Below are 20,842 nucleotides of genomic sequence, written 5' to 3'. Positions count from 1 at the left end.
AGAGATCACACTGCTGGGACTTCCAGCTTGTCCCCTCAGGGGGGTGAAGCTGATTTTAGAGAGGTTTGGAGAAAATAAACACGGGAAGGGAAACAAGAGACCAATAATTCAAATATTTGGTCCATCTGGCTGCTCTGAACTCGCTGGGTATTTAAGTCAGAGATTCCCTGCCAGCTCCATCTCTGAGCACAACTGGTCTGAGATCCCTGAACTCTCCATGTCCTGCAAAAAAAGCTGATGGAAAATCCACTCCCAATAATCCCGTTCCATTGCTGCTATCTGCAGGCTGCAGGAAGCCAATTCCAAGTGCCCTCATTGCACTTCCATTTAGGGCCTGGTGATCAAACTCCCTGATAGAGCCTGTGCACTCTACCCCCACCTCATTAATAAAGATTGTTGCTCATTAACCTTCTGGGAACCTGCATAACAAGGCTTTGATCAAAGCACAAAGCTGTGCCTCAGCTGTGCCATCCACAGCTTCCCAAATCCTCTTCCCTGCACTATGATGGAATCTCAGCACCGAGCTCGTCCCCCTCCTACCGTTCCTTCCACGTCCTTCCTCCAAGGCACCATTTCTCCTCCATTTCCCAGACGCAAAGAAAACCAACAGCCCTGGAAAAGTTCCTGTTCCAAACACACCCACCTGGCCAGGAAAGGGATTCCAGTTCATGCAGAGACCTTTATCCCTTTTCCAGCCCTCATGCCATCAGTTGAGTCCTGTCCTCCCTCACACCACACAGATGCTGCCTGGGCTCCAGCACTGTCACAGGCTGCCCTGGGAGGTTATGGGATCTCCATCCTTGGAGATTTCCTGAGTTTCCCTGGATGTGACCCTGAGAAACTGGCCTAGATTTTGGAATGAGCCTTGCTGTGAGCAGCAGGGTTGGAGAAGGGACCTGCAGAGGATTGTTCTGGGATTCTGTCAGTCAGATCTGCAAGAGCCACAGGGGTTTCCTTTCGGCCTCTTTGCAGCTGTTTTCCCCCACCCCACATCCAAACTGTTCAAGCACCAAGCAAAGAATTCCTCTGGATCTGTTTGCACCTTCCCATACTTCCACCCGTACCCCCTCATCCTTCCCCTGCTGACTCCACCCTCAACACCCCCAAGCCCAACCTCCCACCCCACCAATCCTTCTCCCTCAGTGCTCCAAGCTCGGAGGTTACTTGCCCCTATTCCCCCTGTTTTTGGGATGTCCACAAGCTGGCTGCAGTGGGTTTTCCTCCAGGGAATGCCTGGCACAGCTGCATAAAGGATACTGTCTTCTCTACTTTTGTCTTGTGTGCTTTCCATCCCAGGCAAGGCAGCTGCCACACGTCGGAAAAGCTGCAAGAAACCACACGGGGAACAGATGAAAACAATCCAACCCCCCGGGAAGATACAGTTCAAACAATGACTCCACACATCCCCCAGCACTATTTGCACTGCTCAGCCCCAAACAGCCTGACACCAAATATAACCTTTATTCCCTGGAAACAGCACAGTCTCTGCTGTTATGGAGGCTCCCTGTGATCCAGACAAAGGAATGTGCCCAATCCTAAGCCTCACCTTTTGGTGCCATCGTTATCCCACGTCCACACTCGGGGTCTGAAGCACAAAACAATTTGGCATTTGCCATCCCAAAGCAGTTCTGCCCCTCACTTGAACACCAGCTCCAGTTTCCCAGCAGAGTTTGGGCTCAAACTCCCTTCCCAGTTTTATTCCACTTGAAGGAGGGTGAGAGTCCAGATGGAACGGGACTGATTCCCTCTCCTGCATTTCCTATCTGTCCCTGAGGCTCAGCCTTGTAGCTCCCACCACATGGCTTTTCTTCAGCCTACAGATTAATGCACAAGAACTCACTGGAATTCCCTGATCCCAGAACAACCCCTGCCTGGGAACAACCCAGCTCTGGGCTGTCCCTCAGCTGAGGGTGATCCCTGCCACGTTCAGTTTGTGGGAACCACACAAGGACAGCAATGATCTCTTTTCCACGTGCCTGGGGCAAGGACAGGACAGATCAGATGGATGGAAGGACAGATAACAGCTTTACTATCCATCAGGGTTATGAAATGGCCACCTAATTGGTTCTTCCCTTGGGAGAACAGCCCTGGCAGAGTCCTGATCCCATTGGGATGCACCCAGCACACACCCAGACAGAAATCCTTTAACATTCCTTAATATTTTTCCCCTATTACAGACAATGTTACTATGTACTTCTGGCTTATCAAGCTCTAGGACAGCAGCTGCTTCCAAGCCCTCCAGATCCCCATCCCTCAGTGTGTTCCCACCCCGACAGCAGTGCGGGATCCCAGAATGCCTGCTGTTGGGTCTGACGTCAGCCTTGCTGTGTTCCATTATTCCATGTTTTCCTGCCTCTCCTCAAATGACACAAAGCTAAACCACTTATTCCCAGTGACCCACTTTCCACAGAAAACCGAGCCACGCCCCTGCCAGCCTGTTCACATCAGGAATGTGGGTACCTGAGCAGCTTTTGGATCCGTGTCCAAGGCTCTTTGCCAGTTTGGCTCCCAAATGGTGCTGGGGAGACATTAAGACAACTGGACAAGTCCCCTCCAAGCTCACCGAGACCAAGCCCCCAGGTCTGGCTGGGATCTTTGCAGGGAAGTCTGGTACACACTGGAATGTGGTCCAGGACAAGGACAGGGCTCTGAGAAGTCACTCCTTGATGTCACTCACTGATTTCAGGCCCCAACTCCACAGTAACAAAGCTCAGTACACCCCTCTGTTTCCATGAACCTCTGCCACAATCCAGAACTTTCCCGGCTCCCGGAAAACCTCAGGGAAATTCTCCCAGGCCAACAAGATGGATTCCTCACTGATGGAATCTTAAAGAGTATTTTGACCCAGTCCTTGGCACAGAAGGTTTGGAAGGGTCCAAGGCTAGGCTGAAGCACCCTGGGCTAGTGGAAGGTGTCCCTGCCCGTGGGACTGGATGAGCTTTAACTTCCCTTCCACCCAAACCATTCTGGGATTCCATTTATTCCCTGTACAATACATAGAAAGCAATGAGGGGAATGTATAGAGGGAAAGGGTTGGGGAGTCTAAAAAATCCTCAGCTGAAGGAACCAGCTGGAATTGCTGCATTTAAACCAAGCTGCTGACAGGAAGGCCGTTTAAAATACACTAATCCTTGCTTTACATTAAGACCAGGAATAAAACGATGCTTTTAGCTGCATTTTTCCCCCGAATTATGTGACTAAAAATAGGAATTTGGCAACTAAGAAAATCAACTTTCACTCTTATTAACCTTCTGCCTTATCAGCCACAGCATACGTGGAGAGAAATCCAATTAGGGGAGCTTCCTGATGATTAGGAAGCTGCCTTCCCACAGGGCCTGACACAGACCCAGGGACTATACACACATAGATATGTTTAAATGTTTGTTACAGGGACTGTATACACCCAGATATGTTTAAATGTTTCTGTGGGTATAAAAACACACATATTGAGGGGCATTCAGGACTTCTTTTTCCCAAATGCAGCAGCTGAAAGACTAAAAGAGCCACACAAAGTCTCTCTGCAACCTCCTTCCCGATTAAACCCTGGGGGAAAACCCTCATCTCTCACTGTTAGTCTCAAGATTTGCCAGACTGTGCCTTTCCTCCCACTCCAGCCAGTAAATCCCCAGGGATCAGGGTCACAAAGGACTGTAGGATAAAGCAGTTTTCCCTGTCACCCTCCTGCAGCAATATGGGAAGGACAGGAAGATCCCTGCCCAGATGGAAAAGCCAGGCAAGAAACCGATGCAAAGCAAACAAAACTCTTTCCTTAATTCTCATTCTCTGCAACTCTGGGAATAATTCTTGGCCATCACACGGACAGAAATCAAGGGAGAGGAGGAGAAAGAGCCCGGGGTGAGTGAGGGGCCACGTCCCTTCAGCTGCTGCCATGAGAAAGTTCCTCTGCCAAGGGCCACATCCAGCCTGTGGCTCCTGGAGAGCCAATATGGAATGTGCCAGGTACTGCTGGAAGCAGGAATTCAAGGGCTCTCCCTCCCCTCTCCTTCGACAGGGCAGCAAAAGCAACCCTGACACATTCTGGGCATGAAATCCAGCGCCTGGCAATGAGATTCCCTGAAACACAGGCTGTGGAGACAGAGCAGGGATCCCAAAGTCTTTTAAAGCCTTTTCAGGGCTGCCAGAATGAATTAAAGGCATTCAATGAAGCAAGTTATCCACTTCTACATCTGAAGGCTCCTGGGAAGTTTCTATACTGGCAGGCAGGAATTTTACATGGAAGGTAAAAAAAAAACAAATCTCCAAAACAAACAGCTCATATTCCCTAATCCACACGTTCCACTGACAGTATCCAAGCTGTTAATTAATTCCTAAATCTGAACCTGCCTCTTAGTGACAAACCAGTGAATCACCAACTACTCCAAAACTCACCTTTACATTAGTATTTAATAACTAATATCTTAATTTTGACATAAAATTTCATTTCATGTAGTAAAAAATTTCATTTCATGCAGTCAAAATATAAAATTTCACTTCATGTAGTCAAAAAATAAAATTCCATTTCATGTAGTCAAAATAGAAAATTTCGTTTCAGGTAGTCAAAAAATAAAATTTCATTTTATGTGGTCAAAATACAACTGTATTTGTATCTAAAATAATTTGACACTTGAATTAAAAATCCTAGATGGAAATTAACTTGGACTGGGATTGTTCTACGGAATTAAAATATCTTCTTAGTTATCAGTTATGGGAAGGTCAGATTTGCACTCAGCTGATTAAAGATCTTATTAAAGGGAGGGGATCCATTCAGCAGATGTAGCCAAGGGGGATAATTTATTGGTAAATAAATTAGATAAATAAGATACTAAGTTAAAATAAATTCATACAATTCAATAGAGAAGCTGCAAGAAAACAGGAACCTCTCTAAGTAGTGGTATTAAAAGTCTTATCCTCTGAGAATTGTTTCAACCACCACTTCTTAAACTAATAAAAAATGAGAGTTGTAAATATTCTGCAGCTTTGAAATCATTGAGAATTCCAATCCATGCCTACAACAAGGATCAAAACTGAGAGGAAAAATCCATTTTTAGCTCTTTTTGAATAACCACTCGTGTCTTTGCTCTCCAGGGCACACCCCCAGGCCTAAGCACTCATTAAGGACTGCAGCAAAGATCCAAACCTTAATTACCAGCCTGTGTTGTGGCAGGATAATTGTGGAGCCTGGAATGCAGCACTTCCATGGCTGCTAATGCACTGGATCTCAGCACTGAGATAACACATCTAATTATTCCATTAGAGAGGGAATAATTTTACTACTTCTACACAAAGTCAAGGGACATTTTAATAACAGCCCCTTCAGTCCTGTCTATCATGGACAAAGGAGTTTATAATCCTATTTTAGCAGCTACTGGGACCATTCTGCACATGAACTGGGCAACTACATGTATAAAACAGAATGTAAGGATACACACACACGGAATCCCAGGGTGGCTGGGGTTGGAAGGGACCTTAAAGCTCATCTCATTCCACCCCCTGCCATGGGCAGGGACACCCGCCACTAGCCCAGGTTGCTCCAGCCTGGCCTTGGACACTTCCAGGGATGGGGAAGCCACAGCTTCTCTGGGCAACCTGGGCCAGGGCCTCCCCACCCTCCCAGCCAGGAATTCCTTCCCAATATCCCATCATTTCACTGCTTTCCTCATTAAAAGCAGCTCAGCATCTACTAGAAATAAACAGCTTTGGCTCTCCAGGAACATTTGCTCCCACTTCCAGTGCCTCCCAGCAGAGTGGGAACCCCAGTTCACACTCCTTGTGCATCGGCAGCATTTCAAGCCACCAGGCTCCTCCTGGAGTGGTTCATTCCCTGAAAGGGGATCGGGAACAGCCCTCAGACCTGTGTTTTCCCAACTTTTTGCCTCCCTTTCAGTCTAAACCCCAAATCTGGATTACCAGAAATCCAGGAATGGATGATCCTGCACTCACAAAGCTTCTTCCATCACGTGGAAAGAAGTCCCAAGGTCAGGGATCCTCCTGAACCTCGGCCAACAACCCAACTCCGAGATGTTCCTTGCTGTGCATGGACTACAAACATCCCTCTGTCCAAGTTTTCCCAGTGTCCAGGGAAGTCCTGGTCCCAGGGGGGTGTTTTGGCAGGAGCCACTCACCTGTTTTACATTGTATCCTGCTTTTGCACTAGTTTCAATGAACATTACATTCAACTCTTTGGCTTTTCTCTCTCCTTCCTCGATGGACACTTGTCTGGGGGAGACAACACAGAGTCAGGAAAAAAAATTAAGATTATTACAGTTCTGAAAGCATTCAGTGGTTTTTTTTCCCTGCATGACAGGTATCACCACTTCAGCTATCAGACAGACTCCCAGGGCACATCTGGCTCCCAATATTTCCATGGAAGAGCCAACCAGACTCCCCCTAAATCCCTGTCTGAACAATTATCCGTCAGTGCCCTTTAACATTTAAAAATGATCATAAAGAACAAACTGTTTTAACCAAGGTCCAAGTGTAACCATCTCACATGGAAGGAATTTTGTCCCCTTTTTTCCTTGGATAGGTGTCCCTCTCATTAATCATCCTGTTAGAGCTAAAACAAGGGGGGAAATTTGGGTTCAAGAGCTGCCAAACAAAAATCATGAGGTATCTGAGGGGTTATATATATTTTTATTTATATATATATATATAATTCTTAACAGGAGGCCATAAATCTGAAGGAAGTGATCTCAAAGAAACAGTGATTTTGATCAAATCCAGAATCCATAGGTTTGGCTCTGTGACCCTTTATCATTTGTGTTAATACCATAAACCCAAAATAAGCAGCAAACACAGCAAAAGCTGAAGATGTACAACATCTAATAAAAATAATTCAGCTTGCAAACTTCTGAGAAGCCCTGAGGAGTCTCAAAAGGGAGCAACCATAATTTAGATGGGATTTATATTTGCACCTATCATTTCTTTCTGAGCAGATTTATTAAGAATAAATCCTTGTCATCAGTTTATTCATTTACTGATGCAGGTTGGAGTTAACACTCTGTTTTATCCTGAACAAGTTGGTGGTGGTTTCTCAACTCATTCCCAGCTGGAAAACTTGGTTTAACCAAATTCTGCCGCTGGAAATTCGGTTTAACCACACAAAAGGGGGTTTAAAATCGAGATTTCTCGAGTCAGAACTAAAACAAGCTCGAGCATTTTGGGAGCAAAAATACATTTAAAAACCCCTTCTAAACCAGCAGCAGAGTAAGAAGAGCATTTAAAAGATGAATTCATGATTCCTCCATACCTTTTATCTGCTAGATCTGTTTTGTTCCCCACCAGCATGATGATGACGTCACTGCCCCGTTCCGTTCTGACGTCATCAATCCATTTTGTTGTTTGCTGGAACGAGTTTACATCTATCAGGGAACAGTGGAGAGGATTATCACTGCAGGAACCCCTCACAGCCCTAGGAAAAACAGCTGGCATCTGAAATCAAAGCTCCATTTCTGTGGAACTGGGATGAAGACCCAGCAAGTGAAACCCTGAATCTCCCCCACTACAGGATGTGAAAACTTTGGCATTAATTTCAGGTGCTTCATCACAGGGGACTCAAAGCCAGGGAGGGAACTGAGTCCATCTACGATTTTGCCTTTGACAGCATCTAAAATGAGTCTTCTCCCCGTGTTTCAGCTCCTTTATTTCTAAAATAAAATATGAACTATTTTCTCTAGAGAATAGGGGTTAATTTGTGCCTTCTGCCCGTGGCTTGTGCTCGTGCTGTTCCACTGCTCCTCCAAAGTCCTCAATCCCAATTACGAATCCCGTACACTTTAATCACCTTTTATTTCCCTAGGCAATCCCAGGGTTTTACAACACACCGGCAGCTCCTGGGGCATTCAACACTTGCCTTCAAAACAACTTCCAAATCACTTGCACGGAACCAGACAAAGAAATTTAACCTTTTCACAGGCATTTTAATTTAATGCTGCATCCTTAAGAGCTGCAAGGGAAGAATTTCAGACTGTGTGGGGCTTGAAAAGTTGAATCCCATGAGGAAAAAGGAGTTGGAGGGAAGCTGCCACGGAGCTCAGTGTTACACAAAGAGCATCTGAGCTGCCAAAGTAGTTTTAGTACTTTAAAAGGGGGGGGTTTCTGCAGCAGTTCTTGCAAAATATTGATTTCTTTAATGGCTTTTACTGCAAAGTTATATATTGTGTTAGACAGCCAAGACTTGATCATCTGCCAGTGTCTTAATTCTTCTCTTTACCACTCGGTAATGTGGAATTTGCCAGGTCAGTAAAAAATTTCACCTGTAATTTTAGCTCAAATGGAAGTGGTATTTTTAACAATTAAAGCTTTTCTAGGCAAAGCCCTGACTCCTTCAGTAATCTTCTAGTATTTATAAATCAAAGCACTTCTGCCCTAGTGTAGAATTAGGCCACTGCTCTCAGCCTGGAATTTAGTTCTCTCCTAAAACACAGTTCCTGCTCTTTGTCAGTAAGTTAAGGGGTGTCTGGACTGAGGGGAGGGACAGAAGGAAGAGGGTTGAAAAAAGCACTAATATTTTTAGTTGACAAAAATGTACATACCTTAGTAAGAAATGAGAGAGCAATTGTTAAAGGGGGAGGGCTTGGTGGCAACTTTTATACATTGCAGAGTGCGAGAGTGACAAATTCCAGGGAAAATGGGATGTTAATGCGTGTTCCCCGCCAGCCCATTCCCAGAGTTTTTTGGTGGGAGAGGGTAAATGAAGTGAAGCAAGCTACAGAAAGCCTCCAATTGAGGAATTCAGATATCCATGAAGACCCAAAGTCACAGTGATGTTATGATTAAGAAGCAGATGAAAGGAAGCAGGCAGGCTCGAGGTGACCGGAGTAGGGAAGGGTTAAAATGATGTTACTGTGAGACATTTATACGTTACACCAGCAGCAAAACGAGAAAAAAACCCACATTTATTTCCATGCCGGGACGAAGATCAAGCAGATGACGTGAGAGGACATGCAAAGCTAAGCTAGAGGATGGAAGGGGCAGAGGATTAGAAATGCAGAATTCCCCCCACTCACTTGTGATATCATAAACAACAACTGCAACAGTGGAGTCACGAATGTAGCTAGGGATCAAGCTCCTGAACCGCTCTTGACCTGCTGTGTCCCACAATTGCAACCGTACCTAACAAAATCAGTCAAACAAGCAAGAAAAATAAGCACAAGGAAGGTCAAACCCCGGTGCAGAAATACCTACTTGTGATATCGTAAACTACTACGGCAGCGGCCGAGTCGCGGATGTAACTGGGAATGAGGCTACGGAAACGCTCCTGCCCCGCGGTATCCCACAGCTGCAACCTGATCTGTGGGCGGGAGAGAGTTAAAAGAGCCAAACTGCCACAAAAATGAGAGAGGAAAGAGGGTTTAGCGTGGGAAAAGGCTGAATAAAGTGAGGGGAAACTCATGCAGGGGCGCTGGCGCCTCGCGGTGACGTCTCCCGAGGGATCGGCAGCAGCAAAACTGAGGGGGTGCAAGGAGCTCAGCTTCCCGAAAAATGGCGAGCAAAATCACTTGGCTTTCAAGGATCAACAAGAAAACTACGGCTAAATGGTGGAATCACCATCCCTGGAAGCACTCAAAAGGCCTGTGGATCCACCACCATCCACAGAAGGGTTCCAAAGGCCTGTGGATCCATCACCATCCATGGAAGGGCTCCAAAGGCCTGTGGATCCACCACCATCCATGGAAGGGCTCCAAAGGCCTGTGGATCCATCACCATCCATGGAAGGGCTCCAAAGGCCTGTGGATCCACCACCATCCCTGGAAGCACTCAAAAGGCCTGTGGATCCATCACCATCCACGGAAGGGCTCCAAAGGCCTGTGGATCCACCACCATCCACGGAAGGGTTCCAAAGGCCTGTGGATCCACTACCAGCCCTGGAAGGGCTCAGAAGGGAAGAACTTCAGACTGTGTAGAGCTTGAAAAATTGAATTCCTTAAGGATTAACCTTAAGGATTAACCAGATGGACCAACCACCAAGCCCTGGAAGGGCTCCAAAGGCCTGTAGATCCACTACTATCCCTGGAAGGGCTCACAAGCTCTGTGGATGTGGCACTTGGGGGCAGGGGTTGGTGGTGGGCCTGGAAGTGCTGGACTCGATGGAATTAGAGGGATTTTCCAACCTAAATGACTCTATTATTCCATGAACTGTTCCCATGCAGTTCTCCCCACACAGGAGTTTCGTGCTCTGCTCTTGTCCTGAGGACTTTGTGAGTCCTCAGGACTCACAAAGGCAACCTCCAGCAGCTTGAAGGATGGTTGCTGGTGGAAAAGCTGGAAAACCTGCTCCTGTCAGTTTTCCAAGGAGGATAAAATGCCAGCTATAGCCCTGTACTGCAAGGTAAGGTGCCCACAGATGGGGCTGAACGTCTCTTACCATCCAGGTGCTGGAAGAAAAGGCAAGATACACTTAAAAGCAACGTGTGCAGGGGTCAGTTTGGGTTTGGAAAGCACATCCACCCCTCAGGCACCTCCCATGCAATCCAATTTCCTGGAGGTTTATATCCACCACGAGCTCCTGCAGCACTGCACAGCTTTGCTTCTGCAAACAGCTCAGCAGATGAACTTCTTAATTAAGGATCCGAGCTCATTTTAAACCCCAGGTTTGCTTCCAGAGAGGAGTGATGTCATTCCAGGAGCTCGGGCTGCACCAAGCTGAGAGTCAGGGATCATTTGGGGGTCACCACCAGAGCCACCCTCATTTTAATCAAGGAATATCAACTGGCCACATTTGGCAGTTTAGATTTTATCCTTTTTGTGGCATCAAAACCTGAAGGGGTCTGAATTCCCACTGTTTGCACCCCTCCAGTTCTCTGTCTCCTCTCTCTCCTCACACGGGGTGACACTAAAGAGCTGCTGTCAAATGGCCCTCGAGGAGGAACCAAATGGATTCCCGTCTCCCACTGCTGCGTCTCCACTTGTCAGGCTGGAAGCAGCTGGGAGATGAAGGCTCAGGCTGTGCTTCCAAGTGATCTCACAACTGGGGGCTGCCCAAAACAGATGCTGCTCCTCATCCCCACTGTGCAAGGACAACAAAAGCTCACTCACTGTTCGATCCTCCAAGTACATGGTTTTCGATAGGAAGTCGATGCCAATTGTTGCCTGGGAAGAGATGAGAAAACCAAGAGTTCTTAAATCAAATGGCAGGACACCTGCAGGGATTTCCAGGGGAAAATCAGCACCTTGCAGGAAAAATGGGCTGCTTTTCTCACTTACAGCTCCATTCAACGAGCGATTTCTTTAATATCTCCACAGTCAGACCAGTTTCTTGAAGCACAAAAGGTTATCAACTTCAATTTATGCATACTGACAGTTTAATCCATACAGTTCTTTAGGAATGACCCAAATTAGTGTCCTCCAGCTCAACCAGGGTATGTGGGCACATTGTCTTCTTCCCAGCTGCCAAATACCTTCACGGCTCTTCCCTTTTTTCCCTCAGATTAGGGCAGAAATCTTCAACAACACATGGGCACGTGGACACATGGCCCCCAAAAACTAAAGCTTAGCTCATCTTCACTGCACCCAAACTTCCAGACACCACTGGGAGCTTCCTGTGGGACATCCTGAATAAATGTTTTAAGGAAACTAAAGTGCTATCAAGAGCTGCTTCTTAAATACATGACCTTCATCCCATTTTCCAAGGCTGCAGGGAGGGTAAATCCCTCTTCCCTCCTCTCCTGGAGCCCCTTTAGACACTGGAAGGGGCTCTGAGGTCTCCCTGGAGCTTTTCTTCTCCAGGCTGGACAACCCCAGTTCTCCCAGCCTGTCCCATCAGGACACAATCCAGGGAAAGGATTCCAGCACTCCCTGTATCCCAGATTTTTATTAAAACAGCAATTCCACGGCACGTCACGTACGGTGCCAGAGAACAAGGGAAATCATTCCCAGCATGTCCATGGGGGGGAATCACTCCCAGTAAGACACACACCTCCAGTGGCACAGTTTTATTCCAGTTGTTTGGGTTTCTGACAGTCCAGCACCTTCATATCAATAAACACAGGGGCAACAGAACTCCTTTATCCAGCAGGGAGCAAAAGGCAACCAATGCCCAGCAGGGATTTTATCAAACACAGCTTTCTGTTTTGAACAGCTGAACACAAAACCCCTCGTTCAAATGACACATTCCAGGAAAATACGTCTTCAAAATGTATCCCGAGCTCAGAATCAGCCCTGAACTCACCTCCAGCTGCACTCAACCACAATCCTGGTTTGGGATCATTAAACCCTGGCTTTGGAATTCTCTCCGGAATCCTGGGCATCGAAAAATGTGGTTCTGGGTTTGACACCAACACTCACTGTGAGTCTGCCCAAATTACTGGGGTTTTTTATGACTGATTCCTTCTTCCAGATCAAAAATAGGACGTATGGCCCCACCTCAGTGATGACATCAGTCAAAGAGAGGTTTTTGGATGAATGGCACTAAAACAACTCCATTAACACCCAAACCAGACACCCATCAGTGATCCCTAAACTGAATTTTTCTCGTTCAACCCTTAAGATTTCTTGCTGTGGTTGAAACAAGATCCCTGGGTAGACACCAAGCAACAAAAGAGTGACATTTTTCCTTTTTTTCCTCCCATTCCTCCTCCTCCCAGCCCCCTAAAAAAACCTTCCCATGCCTCAGGGAACAGATTTTTCTCAGTTCAGTGTATCCAGAATGTCACCACCTGTAACCAAGTCATGAAACACGTTCTGCTTGCCAGAGACACACTTTAGAAAACTCAAGTATTTTTAGAGCTTCCCACCTTTTCAAGCTCATCCTGAATTCTGGGAGTGGGAAACAATGACTGGAACAATCCTGGAATGGACAAAGCTAATTTTCTAATTTTTTTTTCTCTGTTTTTTATGATTTTCTAGCTTGTGACAACTTGTTTTATAAAAGAGCTGGGTACCTGTTAAGTTTTCCCCACACAGGGATTAGATCTGGGATGGTCTGGGAACAAATGGTGGGGAAAAAAAACATGGAAGACTTAACTATTCCTTGGGTATTCCTGTAGAACCACAGCTCATCCAGCAGAATCCAACCCTGAAGTGCCACTGCAGGTGGTTAAAATTAAGATTTCACAAGTTCAGACTTTAATCAGTGTCCCAACTCCTATGGAATGGCCTCTTCCTGCCACGGAACCCACTTGGACAAGGCAATAATAGGGATTAATTTACCTGGTAGGTGTTGTCAAAGCTGTCATACATGAACCTGGTGATCAAGGAAGTCTTCCCCACTGCAAGAAGGAAAAAAAACATGGATTCAAGGAACAATTCCAGCTGTAAGCACACAATTTAAAAATGATTTACTGTGTCCAATAGATCCAGAGTGTGCAGTGAAACTTCCTGCAAGGAAAAGAGCAGTTATTTGATTTTACAACTGCAAAGTCACTGGGAGACACGTTCTTATTTCCTGTATCATTCCCAAGCATCTGTTTTATCCTTAAATATCGGTGATTTGAGATGAAAATTGAAAGAATTTCTACCAGGTAATTCAAAGACTTGAGTTGAACTAAATGAACAAATTTAATAGGTCTGACAACCCTTAAAACTAATTATTATTAACAAAAGGCTCTTCTCGCTCATATTTTATGGATAATTTTTTCCTTCTCCAACATCTTCAGCTGGAAGGGATCAACAAGATCCCCTGGGAAGTGGAGCATCCCAACCTGCCTCACTTCACTTTGTATAAATCCTCTTAACTGCAGGCAGAGAATTCCAGAAGCAACTGGAGTTACTCAAGGATACACCACTTCCCACTGCTTTCTCCCAACCTCCTGGAAGCTGGAATCCCCACTGGCAGAGGAGAGGAGCTCAGTGACTTTTGCTGGACACCAAACCCTGCAGGTGCAGGGAAAAGGCAGGAAAAAGGGGCACAAAGGCAGAGCTTGTGTTTTCCAAGCAATTTTCCAGAGATTTTAGTTCTCTGCCAGGGTGCCCAGCAGGAGAACAGGGGGGTTTAAGCCATGATTAAGGTCCCTTCCTACCCAAACCACCCTGTGAGGATTCTTTGATTTCTAGTGCAGGATTTTTTCACCAAAATCTCTTGGATCACAATTGAGCAGCATTTTGATCCAGAGGGAACCAACTGCCTTTGGGAGATTTTCCCAACCCAAAATCTGAATTCCCAGGTGAGTTTCTCACATATTCTGCTCCCCCTCCCCCAAAAGTTCAAAAGCTGGCTCTGCAAAGGGGAAGCAAATACTCCCTTCTGGGAGGAGGTTTTGGGAAGCAGCACATCCCAGATGGGCAGGAATCCTGACTCCCTGGTTATTTGTCCCATAGGTGTGCAGGACAAACAGCTGCTGTGTTTCATCCCAGATCCAGGGACGATCCTCAGCACAGGGGTGAGCAAATCCAATCCCTTCCCGCTCCAGCACAGGCTGTAAATCCCAGGAATCGATTTGCAGCACCACAAGCTGGTTTTCCTCACGTGGCCACTGATGCAAACAGACAAATTCAATTCTTTCCAGCTCCAATCAAAGCCCTGGAATTATTTGCTCTGCTAAGTCACAACCCCTGAAGGACACTGAAGTACTCCAGGCAATTTTTCCCTTTCCAGCTGTACCTGACATGTCTTGGATTGGGTCTGTCCCTAAATTATAAACCTGAAAATACCCTGTTTATTCCTGGAGCTTCCCTGCCCTCCCTTCACTCCTTTCCCAGAGAGAAGGGAACAATAAGGTGCTGCTTGACTTGTTTATATTTAAATATCTGCTCCAACAAACATTTGGACAAAGTGGCTTAATGGACTTGCATCCAAGACATGTCTTTTCCAAACAGACATTCCCACCAGAATGTTGACAGGCACCAGATCCAGTTGGTATTAATACCAACTGCTCACAGCTCTAATTCCATCACTACCGAGGCATCACCATTCCTGCTTTTTAAAAGAACTCAACCAACTCCCTTGAAAAATCCCAGAAAAGGGACCTTTTTCCTTCTTTAAATCCTGGCAGAAGTGAAAGCCCACAATTCCCACTGTACCTATAATTAAAGGGAACAAAATATCAGGGGCTCCCCTGCTACAAGTTTAGGTTATATAAACAGAAGACTTGTTTATTCCAAGCCTGGAATATTCCCAATGTCAATATTCCCTACTGCCAATGGCACAAACTATTCCCAGCCCTACAAAAAACAGTGGGATGAATCACCTTGGGATTCATATCCCATCCTTTGCCAAAGGGATGTGGATGGATATGCTGGTTATCCTAAGCCATGCTCCTAAAAAACCCTGTTCCAAGGAGCTTGAGCAGGGAATGAAAACAGGGAGAAATCCATGTACTGTTAAGTTCTGTTGAGCATCTTTCTCCCACACGGAGCCCTGGGAACCAAAGCCTGGGAATTCTGTGTGTGCTGAGCAGGGAGACATGGATGAGTTTTATTTTATTCCACATAATCCCGGAAAATGCAGGAGTGACCTCAGGAGGAGAATGAAGCTCCGCAGGGAGAAGCAGCACAAGGATAACATGGAGACAAGAAGAAGCAGCTGCTTGAAATACAGATGAGAAACAACTGGATAAGTAATCCAGGGATTCTGCCCAAAGGAAGGGGATAAGACAGGCAAGATTTCAGCTGGGTTTCATTAAGCAGTGGGTTGGTTTTAACCCAGGGAGATAATTTAATCTCTTGGAAAAAATTCCACACACAAGCGTGTCCAGGGCAGAATTAGTCAGCAGAAAGGGCAAAATATTCCTGCTATGCTGCTGGGATAATTAAAAAAATAAGGATAACATTATTCTTGGAGGGATAAAGGTAAGGGAGGAAATGCTGGGAATGGAGGAAAACCTCAATTCAGGAGCTGAGTAGGAAGCTTTTGGCAAAAAAATGAAAGGCAGTTTGCACAATTCCCACTAAACACCTGAAAGGTGAGGGACAGAAGTGCCCAGGAAAAGGGGTTTCCAGCTGCTTTTCCCTCTGGAGATCAGGATTTAACAGCTAAAATCCAAGTCCAAGCGCAGTCCTCCCAGAACAGGCATGAACTTGGAAATGGAGGCTATTGAACTCTGGAATAACCTATTTATTCGAGCAGTGGATCCTCCTCCCTTCCTTGGAATGCAGAGTTGTCAGGTGTCATTCCACAGCAGGAATTTACACCCAAAGCATTCAGAATTTTTGGAAGCAGAGGGAAGCCAAGTGATTATCCAAAGGAACCCTTTGTTTCCACATGGCACCTGGATCAATTGTGGACATTTTTCTGTTATTAAGGGGCCAAGCAACAGCTTCAGACTGGCTCCTTCCAACTTTTTATGCAGGAAGAATTCCACATCAAACAGCTCCTCATCCCACAGTTGTGGTTCGGATGTCATTGTTAAAGTGCTGTGATAATAAAATCATGGGATGGGGTGGACTGGAAGGGACGTCAACATCCAATTCCAACCCCTGTCATGGGCAGGGACACCTCCCACTAGTCCAGGTTGCTCCAACCTGGCCTTGGACACTTCCAGGGATGGGGTAGCCACAGCTTTTCTGGGCAACCTGGGCCAGGGCCTCCCTACCCTCACAGCCAGGAATTTCTTCCCAATATCCCATCTAACCCTGCCCTCTGGCAGTGGGAAGCCATTCCCTTTGTCCTGTCCCTCCATCCCTTGTCCCCAGTCCCTCTCCAGCTCTCCTGGAGCCCCTTTAGGCCCTGCAAGGGGCTCTCAGCTCTCCCTGGAGCCTTCTCTTCTCCAGGTGAACCCCCCCAGCTCTCCCAGAGCAGAGGCCGCTCCTATCATCTAATTATCCATGTACACTCCTGAATGGGAAGGCAACCAGCTCCAACAGGAATGTTTAAGCTTGGATCTGCCTTGCTCCAATGGTTTTCCTCTGGCAGATCAGCTCTAGAGGTCACTGGTGTCCCTCCCCACGTCCTGCTGCTCAGCCCTCGTTAACACACACTAATTACCTGCATTAATTCTGAGGGGCTGCCATGTTCCCATGTGTCCTGGCACAGGGAGAAGTTGATCGTCCCGGTATAGAAAAATAGGGAATTCCTAAAAGGAAAGGTTTGATCCCTGGTTCAGCACAGAAACAAGCAGGTTCCCGAATCTTAACATCCTGCTAAACCAGCAGCTGGATCAGAGGCAGCAACAACCCAAAGAACCCACTTAAAGGATGGGAATTGTGACGTTCCCACCAGCGGAATTGCCATGAACTGAACTCCAAGCCTTCAGCTCATGGAGTCACTCCGATCAATGCCCTTTGTCTGGGAGTGCTGAGCCCCTGCCTGGCAGGGATTCCGGGAAGAACATCCAGCTGCAAGACGGGATCGATGCTGATCCCGTGGTTCCCGCGGCTTTGATCCGAGAGCAGCCACTGGAGAGATTCCAAGGTCGTTCCATGTGATTCCTGCCAGCCGCCTTGTCCTGCTCCCAGGGGTTTGTGTGTCCAACCCCAGCCAGAGGAATGCCATTGACTGATGGCGGCTCCGACTCCGGAATGCCGGATCCCACCCTAAGGAGGCTCTGGGGAGCAGGGAAGAGACCCATTGGATAACACGGATCATTCCCTGCCAGCACAGGATTAGGAGGACACTCCTTGCCAGAGTCTGCAAAGGAACAGTCAGGAGAGACCTACCCAGGAAAACTGGGATTGTGCCCCTCGGACTGCGTGAGGACTGACAGCCCTTTTCATTTTCCTTAGGAATGTTTGCCTCTCTCATACATCTTGGACAAGGATTCCCCTGGAAAAGTCACACTTCAGTCTCCGAGTTCAGACCAGCAATCAGGAAAAAAAAAAACAACAATATCTGCAGAGCAAAATAATCTTAAAAGTGATCACCACATCCAGTCTTTCCACTGGAGAGCTGGAAAACTTCACCTCTCCCAGGCTTGGATAACGAAGATCCAACCGGCTTTAATTGATTAATTAATTAGTTAATTAATTTTTAAAAAATCCCTGAGTTTATCCACAGTGAGGAATTTGAGGACAGCACCCAGTTCCATCTCAGAGCAGAGGCAAAAGGCCTCTCCTTGCTCTAATTAAAGGATTTTTTTCCCCTATGGATTCCACTCCTGCTCTGTTGTCAAACCTCCTTTATCCTGCATTTTTTTTCCTGATGGGAGATGAGATCCCACCAAAGGACCATCTGAGCCAATGCTCTGCATTCTTAAGTCCTCAATAAATTAAAAAAAAAAAGAAATAAAATCAAGGAAAAAAAAATAGAAGCAGCAGAAAGCCTGCAAAGGATAAACCTTTGGAAATCCATCCCTGGAGCCCTCTAAGTAGTTTTGTTTACAACTAAAATTATGGAGTCTGGCAGAAAAAAAAGGGATATCTTTAATTATGAAAAGTATCACTACAGATTTCTATAAAAATATATAGAAATACATATATAAAACACAGGTTTATTTATTTTTTCAGAGCAAAGGGCAGCATTAAATGCCCATTTCTCATCCATTTTCCAAGGCTGGCTTGGCTGGCTGCTGGAATGAGAGGCTGCCTCCATTGATCCCAGGGAATAAGAACATTTTGTCCTGGTAACACTACCAAAATTGTGCAAGTGGCTTTGGTGCCACTTCAGTGGTTCCTGCATTTCACCAGCCAGCAAAGGCTCCTTTATGTCCCAATAAAATGGCTCCAACAGCCTCTTCTAGGAGAATTTATTCCCAGCTCAGCTTATAAATTATATTGTTGTGCTGTTATAAAGATGGGGCTTTTCAAGAAGGAATTTGGGGTTTGATTTAAGGAATTAATGCAGGATATCCAGAGAGTTAAACAAAACCCAGGTGTGGTTTGCATCATTTCTGGAATTAGAGCTGTTCCATCCTTTTCTCCCTTAAATATCTTGTCTTTCATTCCTGCCAGAGGCGACTCACCTTGATTTGAACTGACTCTATTTCTGATATTCCTTCCAAACAGAGCAAACAATGGGACTAAAGCTCCTGGAGAGATCAAACACAGGGAGCAGGCAGCGGAAATTAAAGTGCTGCCAGTGAATCCTTCCGAGGGAGAGAAGCACAGGGAGCACATTTTGGAACACAAAGTCTTCCAGCAGTTTTGTCCTTTCTATTTTAGTCCCATTTTTCCTCTGGCAGAGGAAATTTGCAGCTGGATTTTTCTACATAGGAGCTCTGGAGATGGAAAACATGGATATTTAAGTGTTTCTTTGGACGTTTTGGTCCACGAGGATGCTTCTAAAATGCAAAAAAATATAAATAATAGATGCACAGAATCAGTTTGGTTGGGAAAGACCACCAGGATCAAAGTCCAACCATCCCCAAGGCCACCACTAACCCCAAGTGTCACATCCACAGGGCTGTTAAATCCCTCCAGGAATGGGGACCAGGAGCTACCACGGGGCTACAAAAACACACCCACGTGGCAAAAATCAGTCCAAAAATAAGCCAAAGTTCTCCAAGAGCTTAGAACCTGCTCCAGGGAAAAACAGCCACAGAGATGCTGCTGGCAGCAGTTTGTCCGTGATTTTAGGGGGAAAGAAGGACAGGGAACAGGAAAACCATCTCAGAAAGGGGTTTTTGGCAGTTCATTTGTGCAGTTTTATGGCATCCTCCCTCCAAAAGTACCTCCAGGAAGGCAGAGAGGATCAATAACGTCAAACAACTGACCTTGGATGAATCCCTGCCAATCTCTCATTTCTTTTTCAGGTCACCACCACAACAAAGCTTTAATTAAAAGGACTACTGGAAACTGTTTGATACAGCCGTGGATCAATCCCTTTGGCCTCAGGGATTGCCTGGAGCACTCAGCTTGGGAATCATGGGCCTGTCCCCACAAAACACGTGGTAAATTCAGGGACTGGCACTGGAGGATTCCCATATTCCTGTTGCATTCCCACAGCACCTTGGTGAACTACAGGGAAAGGCCTGCTTTGCCTTTCCCAGTTTTCCATTGCCATTTGTCAGCCAGCAGCTGATGAAACAGTAAGAAATAATTAATCCCAGCCATCCCCACAGTTACTCCAAGGCTACTTATATTAAAAACAATCAAAATTAACTCCACAGAAGCTACTGGAAAACGTGAGAGACGTTGGGAAGTCTAATCCCGAAACACATGGATGCCCCATCCTTGGAAGTGTTGGGCAGGAGGAACCTGGTCTAGTGGAAGGTGTCCCAGCCCAGGATAATCCTCCATGTCCCTTCCAACCCAAACCATCCTGGGATTTCAGGAGTCATATCAACTATTTATTTTTGTCTCATCCCATATTTGACATTCGTGATCCACGAACCAGTGGAACAACCAAACTGGGCTCAGAAACACCCTCTTTCCTCTCAATACAGAGCCCTGATATTTTTAAGAACTGAGAGATCCTGAGCAAAAAGTTGCTTATTTTCCCGTGGTGAATTCAATTCCCTTAATCCTTACAGAGATTCCAACCAAACTGGGCTTTCCAAGGCAAACTGAGACAGTTTTATTAGAGCTCGAGGTGCAGAGATTTACTCATTATGACAAATTAAGCCAGAATTTTGCTGCTGAGGAAGAAATTCCCACTTTTCTCTGACAATCAGGTGCCTCCAACTTCACCTGGCTCTTTGTGACGGGAGAATTCCCGGGGCAAACCTTTGAAATCCTTCATAACCCAGCAAGTTCCCGAAGCAGCAAGTGTGACATCAGCCTTTTAGCTCAGCAGCTGCTCAAAAAAAAGCTGCAAGTATTGAAGTGGAGCAGCCCCTGAGCCAAGGAGAGGAGCCTCAGTGGCTGGTGGGAAGGGCCCATGAATATTTAGGAGTGGCTGGTGCAGAGCAGCAGGAAGGGAAGCGGGAATGGAATGAACTGGGATGATGTAACAGGGAATGACACCTCCCCAGCAGCTGAGCACACCCAGAGCTGGGGTGGGAATGGCTGGGATGCACTGTAAGAGCAGGGACACAAAGGAAGCAGCACCATTTTCAACTCTGATCCTGTATTTCACCTGCTTTTCCTTGCC

General features: G+C 46.2%; 1 protein-coding gene across 3 annotated transcripts in view; it reads right to left on the bottom strand.

The window, feature by feature from the left end:
• Positions 1-20,842, bottom strand: part of RAB6A (RAB6A, member RAS oncogene family) — a 43,054-nt gene that overhangs the window by 4,381 nt on the left and 17,831 nt on the right. The window contains exons 1-7 of one of the 3 annotated variants that reach the window (XM_039390433.1): positions 16,862-16,922; positions 13,150-13,208; positions 11,038-11,091; positions 9,009-9,114; positions 7,250-7,361; positions 6,123-6,216; positions 1,258-1,324 (exon numbers count right to left, since the gene is read on the bottom strand). In XM_039390433.1, the coding sequence (XP_039246367.1) occupies positions 1,258-1,324; positions 6,123-6,216; positions 7,250-7,361; positions 9,009-9,114; positions 11,038-11,091; positions 13,150-13,208; positions 16,862-16,895 (526 nt within the window). In that variant the 5' untranslated portion in view covers positions 16,896-16,922. Of the gene's footprint in view, positions 1-1,257; positions 1,325-6,122; positions 6,217-7,249; positions 7,362-9,008; positions 9,115-9,186; positions 9,293-11,037; positions 11,092-13,149; positions 13,209-16,861; positions 16,923-20,842 lie in introns of those variants that run through there. The other 2 variants (XM_027715393.2, XM_027715394.2) reach the window with 2 other exon arrangements.

The sequence above is a fragment of the Pipra filicauda genome, unplaced genomic scaffold (assembly GCF_003945595.2).
Source record: "Pipra filicauda isolate LSUMZ 115617 unplaced genomic scaffold, ASM394559v2 scaffold81_size6448238_pilon, whole genome shotgun sequence".
In the NCBI taxonomy this organism is placed as follows: domain Eukaryota; kingdom Metazoa; phylum Chordata; class Aves; order Passeriformes; family Pipridae; genus Pipra; species Pipra filicauda.
This window is presented reverse-complemented; position numbering and strand designations above follow the sequence as displayed.